Source organism: Chrysoperla carnea, chromosome 2, assembly GCF_905475395.1.
Source record: "Chrysoperla carnea chromosome 2, inChrCarn1.1, whole genome shotgun sequence".
NCBI lineage: Eukaryota > Metazoa > Arthropoda > Insecta > Neuroptera > Chrysopidae > Chrysoperla > Chrysoperla carnea.
In genome coordinates this window covers 37,034,675-37,049,386 of record NC_058338.1, presented here as the reverse complement: position 1 = coordinate 37,049,386, position 14,712 = coordinate 37,034,675, and the positions used below count along the sequence as shown (strand labels likewise).

Below are 14,712 nucleotides of genomic sequence, written 5' to 3'. Positions count from 1 at the left end.
GCGTATTAACGCAAAAACATTAATAAATACTACTACTCGCTTTATTTTTTTTTTAGTTCTTAAAAAATTGACGTCATATTTAAATAATAATAATTTATATACTGTAAGCAGAAACCTGATTCATGAAAGTAAGCATTTATTTAGGCATATCTTTCGGGGTAATGAAATTGGTAAATAAAAAAAAACAAAGGCTCCTTTTTCAAAAAATTATGTAAAACAACAAAATTTGCTGATTAAGACCCATTTTTCGTTAGGCCTCCAAGCTTATATGCTTATTTTTACATTACCGTAAAGTAATTGACCTGCGGTATTGTAGCTCTAATGGATTTTTTTCTACCGCGAAAAATTTATAACAAAGACATAATCATCCATACCAACTGACCAATGGGTAAATATTTATATCTTTGAATTAGTTTGTTAGTCTATTATCTCTTATCAGTTTAAATTATTACTGGATTTCTACAAGGGAATTTATAATCTATGTACCAAATAAATATACAATACCAAAAAGTAGACTGAAAGATAATACGATAATTGAAATCTGGTGGAAGCGCTGGGTATGTTAAGTTTAGTGACAAATAGATATGTTTTATGCGCTTATATGCGCTCCCACCATAATCACCATTCTATCATTTCTTCTTCTGCTTATTTTATTCTGCTTTATTTTAATAAAACTGTTTCCTTTCTATTTGCTTGTTTGTGTATTTGTTTGAGCGCTAAACAAAAACTATTGAACCGATTTCGAGCTCATGTCTAAGATCACATTTCGAAGTAGTTTGGATTGCCGCAATATTGAGTAAACGAATGGAGAATAAAACTGATGTTCTTGGGATTCCTAAGTGAGGAGTATTTCTAAAGAATATCTAGCATATTTTATGTTGTATTTATTTAATAGCTGGTTTTGTCCTGTGGAGAAATCATGTATTATGGCTAGATCAATGATTATATTTCCCAAAATATTATGTGCTTACAATTCATATATCTTTTAAAATATGATATTTAATATTTATATTTACAAAATTATATTAATGAGAATTTTTACATGAAAATTATTACATACTGATGACTGTGGTTAGAGCTTAGTAAAATGAAATAAATGAACATTACACAGCGTAGCATCATACATAGTTCATAGCATTTAATATACCGGATACTGAATGTATTTTTTCTTCACCATCCAATAGTAATGTATGTAGGAATATTTAATTACAAATCTACATATTTCTTTGACAATATAATAAGAGTAAATATGTCGTCCAACATATGACGTCAATAAATGATTTTTAATGATGCGACAACATTCTCTTGTTATTAACTTTTTCCCATGTACAATTCTCTTATTATTATTCGCTGTGCCTGCAGCTTTAATCGCGTGGTCAGTAAAATCGTTCCTTAGTTTTGAATTAAATTAGTGTAAGATAACGTGCTCCTCATAACATAGAATACTGACATTAGAAGATTTGCATACTGTGTCGAATTTTTGGAGCTAGTTTTGTTATTTCTTCAAAAGTCCTTTAAGAGTTTGCTATCTAATTTTCTGTTAGAGATAGAGCAAAAATGACAAAAATATTTTTTCGTAAAAGAAAAAACAATTACTCTTCGAAAAAATTTGGAATCCAGACACATGTTTCCACTACCAAATTCTTGTTTCGATGTATCCTATAACCCCCTGACTCCAGATTATTGACCATTTATTCTGATACACTCAGTATATAAGAAAGAAATCATGGAATTGATAAGACTGGCTAGGATTATAGTAGGATAGGGCCGTGTAGGAATTTTTGACTTAATACCCATTAAATATGGATATTATCGATGAAATTACAAAAAAAATGCAAAGAGAGATATATGACATGATCGAACCTGATTTGTGATCGAAGATTTACACTAGAAGGAAAATAAACTACTGAATCATATATCGATATAATCTGCTTAGGCATTAAAAATTATTAGAGGAAACTGGTGTGAAATAAAAGTCAAGAAATTAAACATCAGAAATGGCATCTTCTGAAGAGATTGCGATTAGAAAGAAGATACGGAATAACTCGTTGTCTAACACTAAACTTGAGATTCTAAAAGTTTTCTAAAAGAGTTTTCTAATTGGTATAAAAGACCCAGCATCAATGGAAGCCGTGAAAATCTTTTGATAGACGATTTCATTATGCATTTTCAAAATAATTAATTGAATTCTTCTTTTATTACTAGAAATTTCTAAAATAGCGTTTTCTTGAACATACGACGGGTATTTCCAAATTAAAAAAAAAAAAGCATTTTATCCAATACTGAATACATAAACACAAAATGATACAATAAATGGAATATGTGACTTTTCCCCAAACAACATAAAAACGACAATTATGATATTTATACAAGTAAATAATAACAAATTTTTATAACAATATTAACAATAATCAATACAGTACCGCCTTAAAACTATTATAACTATCCAATAAAGATATTAAATATATAAATAAAAATCTGGTGTCAACGTCGTTCTACTTCCATGTACACACTACAATATTTTTACTACATGGAAATTGGGTTATTTTTTCTCTTTTATAGAACTTTTTTTTATAGAACTTTAAACTTAAATCAATTTATTTGTGTGATAAACTTGATATTTGTTTGGTAAAACACAATAGGCTTTTTGAAAGTTTTGTAATAATTAATTACATCCGCACAGAATTTGGGTTTCATAATCAATTTGCTGTTATCTTACAAAAAATGATTTGTTAAAATTAATCCGAAAAAACTTTTATTAGCATTAAAGAATGATAATTTTGTCTTTTTATACCATGCAAATATGTAATATGCAAGGTATACTACGTTTAGTCCCAAGTATGTAACGCTTAAAAATATTGATGCTATTAACTAAATTTTGGTGTGGGTGTTTATAAAATCACCTAATTAATCCAGTTTCGGTTGTCTTCGGTAGTCAGTCTGCCGCCTGTCTGTGAACACGATAACTTAAAAACCAAAAAAGATATCAAGCTCAAATTTTTACAGCGTACTCAGGACGTAAAAAAGTGATTTCGAATTCGTAAATGAGCAACATAGGTCAATTGGGTCTTGGGTCCGTGGAACCCATCTTGTAAACCGTTAGAGATAGAACAAAAGTTTAAATGTAAAAAATATTCGTCATAAAAAATAACTAACTTTAAATTAGGCGTAAATTATATAGTATGTATTATATGAGGATATCAGTTATATGTGTGACATGTATGTATGTGTAATGTGATAGAGTAATCAACACTGTCTATGCATGGTATTTCTACAATTAACTCAGTCAATTGTTTGTTTTCACTTGTTTTGTAAATATTTTTGATAATGTTTTATGCCAAAAAAATTTTAATAAATTAAAAAGACATATTTTTAATCATAATGTAACTATTTTATTGACTTAACGTAGCTTCGGAATCTGTGAAAATCTGATATTAAATATTATGCACATGCTTCTTGGTTAGTAGAACGTCCCGGGTACTTGTTTAATAATCAAGAATTTTATTCCAACCATCAGGCCATCCACGACAATAAATTTTTTATTAGTGTATGGAGGTCATTTCTTTGGTAATTCAGTTAGTAATTTCACATTTCACAAAAACTCTATCTATATTCTATCTCATACAAAATATAGGTAAGTTAAATCGTGCAAATAATTTTATATATCAGATTTGGGAAATACCACAATTTTTTTTTTTTTTTTAAGGTATTATTATTGTACCTGAAAGATACATTTTATTTATAAGGGAGATACTGATATTTACGGGATTTCCATAAAAATTTTGATAAATCTCAATATGTTTTTTTTAAAAGGTGTGAAATCCATAAAAGTTAGTTAACGAGTATAAACGTCCTTCCTGTTTTAAAATCCGGTAATTAATTTATCTTTGAAATTTCGCTTTGATAACATACCGCGCTGTTTTTAAAGTTTATCGTTCGATGAATTATCTAACAAATCTATAGTTTATTTAAAAAGATCAAAAGATCAAACATGATAATATAAAATTTCCGAGAATTTATACATATTTCAAATCATTAAAGAAATTTGCTTAATGCTTGAAATCATTTCTTTATTAAATTATATAAACTAATTTCCAAAGATTAAAATTTTTTTCTGTATGACTGTTAAATATAGGTACCTACTGTAAGAAAAATGAAACCAAAAAATTTTTGGACACTAATCTTCATACCAAAAATCCACAATTTCTAGAAACATCTACTGAAACAATAAAAGTATAAACTTAAAATCCGTAAAACATGCATAAATGATTAATTATAATAAAGTGATGCAAATATCCCAATTATATGAAAATGGTGTTTGTTGTATTCAAAATATATTTAGGCAGAGGCATTTTTTTCAGAAATCCATCAATTTTGGGTCATCAATTATTTGAAAAAAGTGAAAATTAAGTCAGCGAGTAATATACGTATTCCTTATTGGAAGACAAGCAATTATTATTAAGGCGAGCTTTTTATTTTCAAATAATCCTAATATTATGTTATATTTTTTATTTAAAATCCCTTAACTAATAACTTAATAACTTTTTTAAATACGCATATTAATAAAGGATTCCTCATTAAGCCTCAGCTACTACTATCTGCTACTAGAATTTGATATTCTACTCGATGAGAGGTGAAAGGGGTAAATGTCCGTAAATTTGAATCAAATTTGTAATCAGCGACCCCAAAAACTCCTGCAATTATTTTGGAGAAAATTACATAAATTTTCAAATATTAGCCGCCGCACTTTGGCATTGAAACCCATTAAGTTTACTAAATAATATTTTTAATTAAAATTGTTAGTTTTCAAACATAGAAACGCTTTTTTTATTTGAATTTATTTCTACCCTGTCTTGATTCCTCACAAGATTACGATTTTTTTTTTAATTGAATACAATCTCATTTCGACCTGTCATTATCAATAATTCGGGGATTCAAGATTTTGGGCTTGAAAGCATTTTAACAATAAGTGGTTATATTGAACTTACTCGTATTCCATAAGGTTTCAGAATTTTGAGGTTGCTTTTTGAAAGAAATTGATTGCGAAAGCCCCACAGGCTGCTTAGGTTTTGACTATACATTTCAAAAAAAAAATAAAACAAGCTTTATAGTTTGTACGTGAATTATTACAAATTATTTACAACAAACGCATATTTACAATTATTCAAAATTAGAATAATTTTTAAAATTATATGCAAAAAAAAAATTTCAAAAAATATTTGGGAAATTCCCAATAAAATTATACAACACCCTTATTAAATACTGCATCCCTTAAATTAGCATGATTTAAAAAAGGACAAACAATATAATAAGGTGTGATTAAAGAGGGGGTTGTTTTTACACAATTTCTTCTTTCACAAAAAAAAAATTGTAAATTTTTAGTATTCACCTGGTGAAGTTTCATTGCAGACATACTGTCGTCTTCAATTTTACAAAGTGTTACAAAAATGTTTGTTTCAACAGTGAATTCGCATTATCAAAGTGATCAATCATCATATTTTACGATGAATAAATCACCGAGTATGCATCAACCTGTGTTATCCCCAATTCCATGGATTCGGAATGATATTGAATATGCGGATTTAAATGTATACAATGGTCAAGATTTAACAAATTATTTACCAAAAACATTACCTGGCCAAGAAATACAAGCAACAAAAATCAGCCACGAATTACCACCTTCACCAGAGGATAGTGGTGAAAAGCAATCGATGAATAATAATTACAAACAATCACGAAAACGTCGTCGAAAAACGTATAGAAGTAATAATAATTCATCAGATTCCTCGTCGGACGTTGAATTCGATGATCATTCTCATGGCTCGAAAAAACAACGTACTGTGGCTAATGATCGAGAACGAAAACGTACACAACAGTTGAATGAAGCACTTTCAAGTTTACGACGCATAGTACCATCGTTACCGGCAGATAAATTATCAAAATATCAAACGATAAAATTAGCAACACAATATATCGAATTTTTATGGACATTATTGAAGAAACAAGGGAATAATAAATTGGAGATGAATGAATTAAATTTTGCATTTACAGAATGGCGGGTAAAATCTGAATTTCAAAGACATCATTTTTGAAGAGTCATTAAGTGTATGTGTTAAGTGGTTATGATATTCTTTATCGGTTTAAGAGTGATATCTATAAATTTAAGGTAGTTCTAGCATAACATAAATAGGACGTAGTATGACATAACATACAATAGCAAGGATCATAGATTCCCAGAGAGGCAGGCCAGATGAGGCAATTGTTCCTTTCAGGCTTATGTTTTTTTAGATTTTTCTGATTCTAGTATTTATCAATCACATATAAGGATATTTTGAATTGCCGTTATGGCTGTTATGTACAAGTTTTTGATTGGCGTGAAACTTAATAATTTTTATATATATTCATTGGTGGAAAAAAAATTTGTAAAGTAAAGCGATTTTCCAGATAAGCATGATTAAAGTTACAATTGAATTTCAAGCACTGCGATTACACCCTTTTCTCTATCGAAATGTTATAGATATTCATAGTCTACCTGCCTTGCGTACTTTATTTTTCGAAAATCCGGTTCATTTTCTAAATTTTCATTGTTCACACTCAGGAACAGTGAAATAAGAAAAAGTACCTGGGAGTGAAAATGAAATTTGAGAAAATTAACAAGATTTTCAAAAAATAAAAGTACCCAGGGCAGGTAGATTATGAAAACCTAACACATATACAAATTTCTAATCGATAGAGTAAAGGGTATAATACTATAATCGCAGTGCTTGAAACTCAATTATTACTTTACCCTTCTTATCTGGCAAATCGCTTTTCTTTATAAATTTTTTTCCACAAATGAATATTTAATAGGGCTCTTAAAAAAATTATAAAATCTCACGGCAATCAAAGAATGTTTCACGTCATGAAAAATAAAAAATATTGGATAATGGAATATCGAAGATGGCATTTTCGATTCGACGATTAACAAATTTATAAATTCTTCTACAATTTATCATCTGACCGTTCTATCTCGAAGTTTGATATTTACAAAAATATTGATTTGTGTTCAAAATTCAAAAATACAAAATTTTTTTGAATGTAATACAAAGTTCTTAAGGACATATGATTAATTTTAAAATACCTTAAATACAATTTAATTTTAGAAATTAAATTGAGCAAAAATGGTCAGATGATATATTGTAATTATTTTGGGTTTGACAGTTTTGCTATACTACAAAATTTACAATATATGACAAAAAGTATTACTTACTTATTTTTATGAATACTGTGTTCAAATATGGGTACATAATTACTTTAAAACTGAAAAGAAAAGTTAATTAATTTAAATTAATATATATTTCAAATAAAACGGATAAGCGAGAGTATTTAATTAGTTTTCTGTAAAAAAGAAATTGTAAATTATTATCTAAAAATTTTTTTTTATATTTAAAAGCAAATTAATTTTTTATTGTAAATAATGAATATTTTAAAAAAAATGGCATTAAGTTTTACTTCAAAAATAAAACTACTAAAAAATCATAGTTTTGAAAAAAAAAAAGAAAAAAAATGCTATAGTTTCCTGTAAGAGGTAATAACCATCATAGGGTCAGATATCGAAAACTTTGTAGGTATTTACGATATATACCTCCCAAAAAGTTATTGCATTGTGTATATTAAAATATATTACGATAAAACCCATTTTTGTATGGCCGTTCAATCGCAGAGCATCGGTATTATTATATATAGTATTTAATTTTTGTAAACATTTTCGCACGTTAATAATATATTTGAAAATTATTCCCTAATTGTAAAATTGTAACTAATAACTTCCAAATTTTGTTGAGTTAAACAAAAATTTAAAGATAGTACGGCTCCAACGAGCTTTGAAACAAACACTTTAAATTTTTTTACCAAATAAACTAAACAAATGAGAAGTTTGCTAAAAAATGTAACAAACTAATATTTGAAATGAAAAGTTATTCTGATTCTTTTAACTTTCGTTCCAACAAAATCATGAAAGACTAATTAAGAAAATAATTGATAATTTCATCACATTTTTATGCATATATTATTGAAAAAAAAAAGTAGAAAAACGTAAGAACTGTTTTGAAATACTGTACATATATTTATAATTATTTCGAAATTCAAAACTTTTTCTGTATTTAATTAAAAGTAATAAGTAAAGAATAAATATTGTTGGTAAGAAAAATGTGATATTAAATTATGATAAATATAATTTGTATACAATTAAAAATAAGATATACATATTATGTAAGAGATACATGTTATGTAAGTTTGTACACCAATAAATGTATAGTAGTTGATCATATATAAATATTTTTAATATTTTTTTAAATAAATTGTCTTTGTAAAAATTAATTATAATGTGCTTTATTTTATTTTTGCTTTGAATTAGTAAAGAGTTTCTCTTTGGTATGAGTTCAAAATGATGCAGTATTTTACCCAAAAAATTTGGGAAAATTTCATATCAAAAGGTATTCAAAAATCACTCAAATGAGATTTAATAGTATTTTTTATTTTTCTTTTTGAAATTTAGAGCGAAAAAACGAAATTAAATTAAGTAAAATATAAAAAAAAACTTATTACTAAAAATATGTACTAAAATTTTTTTTCGAAAATCGAGTGCTTTTAAATGAAAACTGCTTATGTGCAAAATTTCAAGTACACATAGAAAAATTTGATGATAAGTAAGTTTTTTAATAGGGTTTTAACATTTTTTAATGGGAAGGGAGGCTACATATCTTTGAGAAAATTCAAAAGAACTGAATGGAATCTAGGTTAATTCATCTAAAATTAATTTGCGTAAGGCCAGAAATTTAAATTACTTTAACTCAGGAGTTTTAACAATTTACACAAGGTAAATAAAAACTTAAATGGAATATATCTGAAATTTTAAATGTTTGTTTTTTTTTTGTTTTTTTTTTTGAATGTAAATGTTTGAAAAACTTTAAAGAACATGAAATTTATTTATAAGGAAAACAGTTATTTAGAAAAATGTGACAATTTTTATAGAAACTTGTAACTCTAATTACAATCAAAGAACATACACATGTTCTTGTAGTTTTTTTAAATTTTTCGGTAATAATTAACTTCATCTTCATTATATATAGTCCTTCAAATTAAAATCAATTTATGGTACAAAATAAATTTTTTCTATTGAAGTTTATACACTCATGTATTCAAAATGTTTTTTCACCCACATAATCAAAAAATATGATGATATAAATTTTAACAAACAAACAAAATAGTGTCAAATATTGTACAGTTCAACTTCGATAAATCGAATATTTCTCTCGAGTTTCGATAGCGATACAAAAAGTTTACTTAATTTATGGTTGTGATTGGCTGGTACGTGCATGAAGGGGGTGTACTCAGTCTCTCAAAATAAGTGAAGGGCTGATAAATGATCCTACGGTCCAAGTGTATGTTCATTGATCATAAACAAAATAGCGCCTTTAAAAAAATTCAAATATTAGCGAAATTTGCTAACATCTATATCTCCCAGAAAAATTGCCACATCAAGACCATTTACCATTCTAACACTTCTCCTCCACCACAATGTATGAACTGTTGGAAAGATTGGAGAGAAATTCAGAAATTAATTATTAACTTTTTTTAAGAAGTTTGAAAGAATAGGGGAAGGTAGCTCAAAAAAGGTAAACAATTTTTCGCAATTATGTATCAGGCATTAGCGTTTTGTGCACGTACGCAGAAATTTTTCTAACTCTAAGAAGATTTAATCAACTGAGCTAGAGTTGTATACAAACTTAGGCATTTTTAACCCCCGAACTAAAAAAAGGGGTGTTATAAGTTTGACCGCTATGTGTGTGTGTGTGTTTGTCTGCCTGTGTGTTTCATTTGAAAGGTAATTTCCTTTGTAAGGAGAGTGTTCTATGTTTCAAGTGTGAGCTTAGGTTTCCATACCCGAAAAAACTATAAAATTGGCGATGATATTCAAAATCGATTCAGTTTGGAAAAGGCATGACATATAAATAATTACTATGGAAATAAATGTTTAAATAAACAGCTGGTTCAATTCATTTCGAAAAGTGAAATGGTAAAATAATTAGGTAATTTAAAACAATAATTAAAAAGCACAAAGTCAATTCAAATATTTCAATTTAAATATTTCCAAAAATTTGTCCCAAAAAATGATAGCTCCCTAAGTATCCTTTTTATCTCATTTGATGTCCTTGACCATCACTTTGATAATGATTTAAAAAGGAGTTTTATTAGTTTCAAGTGGTTATCTGTACGTCTGTGTGTTTCTCAGTGGCATCGTAGCCCCTAAAGGGTCGAACCGACTCGATTGAGAACATTTTATAGCTAAGTTTCCAAAAATAGGTTTGCAAGGAATAAATCGCATTTTCAGGGGGTTTTTTAAATTTTGTAAATTTCACTTGTATTTAAAGTTTCATTAATATACTATATTATAAAGTAAATCAACTTATCATATAATACGAATTTTACAGTTTTGTTTTAATGTGCTTAGCTTTTTTCGTGATTAGCTTTCCCTGTTTTGAGCTACCTTCTATACTTAAAATATGCTTTAAAAGCGCATTTTGTTCCAACTTATTGAAGTTCAACTGTAGTAAAAATAGTTTTAAATGAATTTTTTTATAATGTAATTAACGCCACCGTATTAAAATTAAACTCCCATACACATCTGTTTAACATATTTTTGTTGATGAGAAAAAAAAACTAAAGTTTGTATATTATTCAGTGTATGGTCGTAAAACATATGTTATTGTAAACAATGCCAATATATAACATTTATTATCATACACCTTGCCATGTTCAATTAAAACGATATGTTTTACATATTTTCTAATTATTTTTAAAATATATTTAAGCAATAGCGTTTACACGCAGCATCACGCAGAGCTGAAAGAGACTATAAGCACAATCTATTCTTCTTTCTCCGCTAATTATCAGTGACAATTTATAGAAAGAAATTATATCACTTTCGCTTGACCAATCGTGGAATCAAGCAAATTCCTGGAAGCTAGTTGATGTAAAATAATTAAATTATATAAATTAGTATTTCATATACCGGGAATCAGGTTCTTAACTAGGGCGTAGCAAAGGAGCCACCCGCCACCGGCGCATAAGAAATAGAGGTGCAAAACAAAACGTATGTTTTTTACGTAAAGCAAAAAGTTAGTAAAGAATCATGTAAAAGGCGCTCATTAATTTACATAAAGTCATAATGTTAAAAAATTCGATTTTTTTGATAACGAAGGCAAATTTGAGCCGATCTTATTGGAATTTTGTTTGAAACCCGCTAATTTAGGGTCATTCTTTTCAGCTGTGGTGTCAATTTTTATCTAGCTTTCGCTTATGTAATTGATTAATTTTTTTTTTTAATTTAAGTTCGCTTTTTAACAACCAAGGGTCGCTTTTTACCAATTTTCTTCCTTCACTACTTTCGGTCACTTAGCTTCACGCTTATATTAACATAGAAAGTCATGTATAAGTCTATATTTTTTCAAAATTAATTCCAAGTGTAATAAAAATGACACAACTTAGGGATTATACAAAACAGATCATTGGCTAGGTTAATAAATCATTAAGTTAGTGTTTATTAGAAAATAAACACTGTATTAGTTCATGTTTTGTGATATTTAGAAAAAAAATCTATGTTTTGTTTATCAATGAAAAGAGATTAATAAAAAAATATTATGATGAAATTTACATAAATTAGGTATCAATATAATTTATTGATTAATCAAAATTTTAATTGAGCTATTAAAATACATGTTAATTAATCAATACATAATAAATTTTTCATGAATTAATTAATTCTTATAAAGTTTTGTTTTGTATTATATTTTATTAATAAAAAACTTTTTGTTATGGATTAAATTGCAACGTGGATTGAATAGTCAGTCTGCTTTGAATATCAGTGAATACATTATTTTTTATAATTATGTTTGAACAAACGAAATCAAAATTTTAATCGGTTCATCCGGTTAGGTGCTACGATGCCACAGACAGACAGGCATACACACAGAACGGTCAAACTTATAACGCCCTTTTTTAGTTCAGGGGTTAAAAACAAAAAGTTGCCTTGCAGCTGCACTAAAGTTTCGTAATTTTTTCTAGAAATATTGTTTTTTTGTTTGTTTGTTTGTTGTAGATGCCATACTTTGAAATGCATTGTGAACAAAAAAGCTCCCCTCGAAAATTAAGCTTTTTAGCTCCTTTAATATTATCCAATAGGTTTGATAGGATATTGCAATCAGTAGACTCACTATTTGGAGTTACCTACTAATTTTCAACCTTCTATCTTGTTTAATTTTGTAGAAAAACGAAACTAAATTTTCAACCCAATATGTTCCCTTACAGAAAACTATTATGTTTACAAAAAAATGTTTCAAACAAAAGTTGTTTTTTATAAGGAACATCTTTTGTATTTATACCTTGGTATCTTTTTTTCACGGCTTAAAAGATACCTTCAACTAATACAACCTATATTGCTTGCTTGCGAACTCAAAGTCACTTTTAACGTTTTGAATACACGATAAAAATTGCAACTCGACATCTCTTTTCGTTTTAGAACTATCGTGATCATGGACAAAAAGGCAGACGGACAATCAGAAATGGAATAATTAGGTGATTCATGAACACTTATTACAAAATTTTGTATCTGGCATCAATTTATCTAAGCTTTACAAAATTGGGAATAAACTTTATAGACTCTGATATATTATGCTTTGATATGTAGGATATAAAAATATGAGAACTAATTAGTACGTAATATCTTTAATGTACCTATATCTAATCTTTGAATAAATTAATATATTTAATTGAAGTCGTAAATCAATCAAGCATTAATACAAATTAATTAATATATACCTATTTTTATAATAAAAATATTTTTTTTTTTTTAAATAAAAATATGAATTCCATAATAATATACAACATATATTTATTATAAAAATAAATGTTTTATATCTTTTTGATTTTATAATTGAATTAAATTATTTGATATAAAATAAATTTTAATATAATAAAATAAATAAATTATAATAGTATTTTATTTACTTTTAATAAATATGTAAATAAAAAGTATCATCCAAACTTTAGGATATCAAAATAATAATAATTTTATGATCGTTTGATGTCTGAGCCAAGATAAGCATTGAATCAGTTTAAATTATGATCAATAATTTTTGATTTAAATGAATTTAAATATTAAAATAATTATATTTTATTCCAAAATATATCATTTAGCATGCATATATGTATGCAAGAATGCCGTAACCTAATTATATTCGAATAGTTTATTTTTTATTTAAAATCTTATTAATAAAATGAAAAATTGTGACTGTTGACAGTTTGAAGTAATTTTATCAATCATTTATGTTATATTTTCAATTAAATGATGCCGCAAGAGACATTTACTATACCATTTACATTTCAATAATTAAAAATTAGTAAAAAAAAAAAAAAATGATTTGATAATTTTATAAGATAACAGCGGTGCGATTGATTCATTTGTACCCTCCATCTACTACGCTCCTAACGAATACATATTTATTATTTTCAAATTAAAGATAAGTAAAAAAAATAAAAAAATACGACGCACTACATTCAGAATCGCATTTTTCGTAATACTACTATTATTTTGATAATTAATATATTTACGAAACTTATAGCATACTTATTTCAATTACTCAAAAGAAAATTTGATCCATATGTCAACTGTTTATGAAATTTGAATTCATAAGTCCTATTTTTTAAACATTGGCAGACATTCCTACATAGACATTCGATATCACCTCAAACTATACATTAGATAATTCTTAAATTACATATCCGTTTTTTAACTGTATTGGCTGCATTTTTAAGGTAGCCAACGCTCATAAATTGAATGCCTTTCAAGTCTCGTCATTTCTTTTATATTTGTACATTCAAAGTTATGAATTGAGATATAAAAAAAAATAAACAAAATTGATCAAATTCTAAAGTGGTTTTCGAAATTCTCACTCAGATTATAAGTGTTTATCATATTGTTTCTATCTTATAGGGAAAAGAATTTCCCAAATTACCAGAACACACAAATATGTAAATATTTTCGCTTTACTAATATGTAATTTGTTTCAATAAATATGTTCCATAAAGCTACTATTTATATGTACCTACCATAAAAGTATGTATTTTATTAAATTCGCAAATCAATAAGCCCAAATTTGAGCAATTAAATCTTCTGTATCTCGAACTGTTTGTAAATCCGAAAACTGATTTACTCAATCCTTTTTGAATTTCTCTTGAGGTTAGAATTATTGAGGTTTCACTTGCATACTAAAGATTGAATAAAAATGTCTGAGCCCATGATAGCCATATTCTGTTCCAATATCCAGTTTCTCTGCCTAAAATCTTTCCTCTAAATCACTGTATTTTTCGGCTAGATTCATACACTTGTATTTATTTGCCAACTTAGTTTTCGATACAAAATTTTGAAATACCTTTTACCAAATAAATTTAATTTTCAAAACAATATTATTTTTAAATAAAAGATTAGTCATATTATGAAGAGTTTAGGGAGTCGAATTTCATTCTAAACTTTAAACTATTTTCTAATTATAGACTTCTAAGAAAATCTTTTATGCACAAAAGCTTTTGTTAGGTTTTAAAAAGTATAAAAATACATAAATTTATTTTATGCTTATTTTTCTTACCGTTTTAATCGAATCATAGCGAAAGGGA

General features: G+C 26.8%; 1 protein-coding gene across 1 annotated transcript; it reads left to right on the top strand.

Moving 5' to 3' along the window:
• The first annotated feature begins 5,447 nt into the window (after positions 1–5,447).
• Positions 5,448–6,092, top strand: LOC123292664 (twist-related protein-like). The gene has a single exon (XM_044873377.1). The coding sequence runs from the start codon at positions 5,448–5,450 to the stop codon at positions 6,090–6,092; it is 645 nt and encodes a 214-aa protein (XP_044729312.1).
• The last annotated feature ends 8,620 nt before the right edge of the window (positions 6,093–14,712 follow it).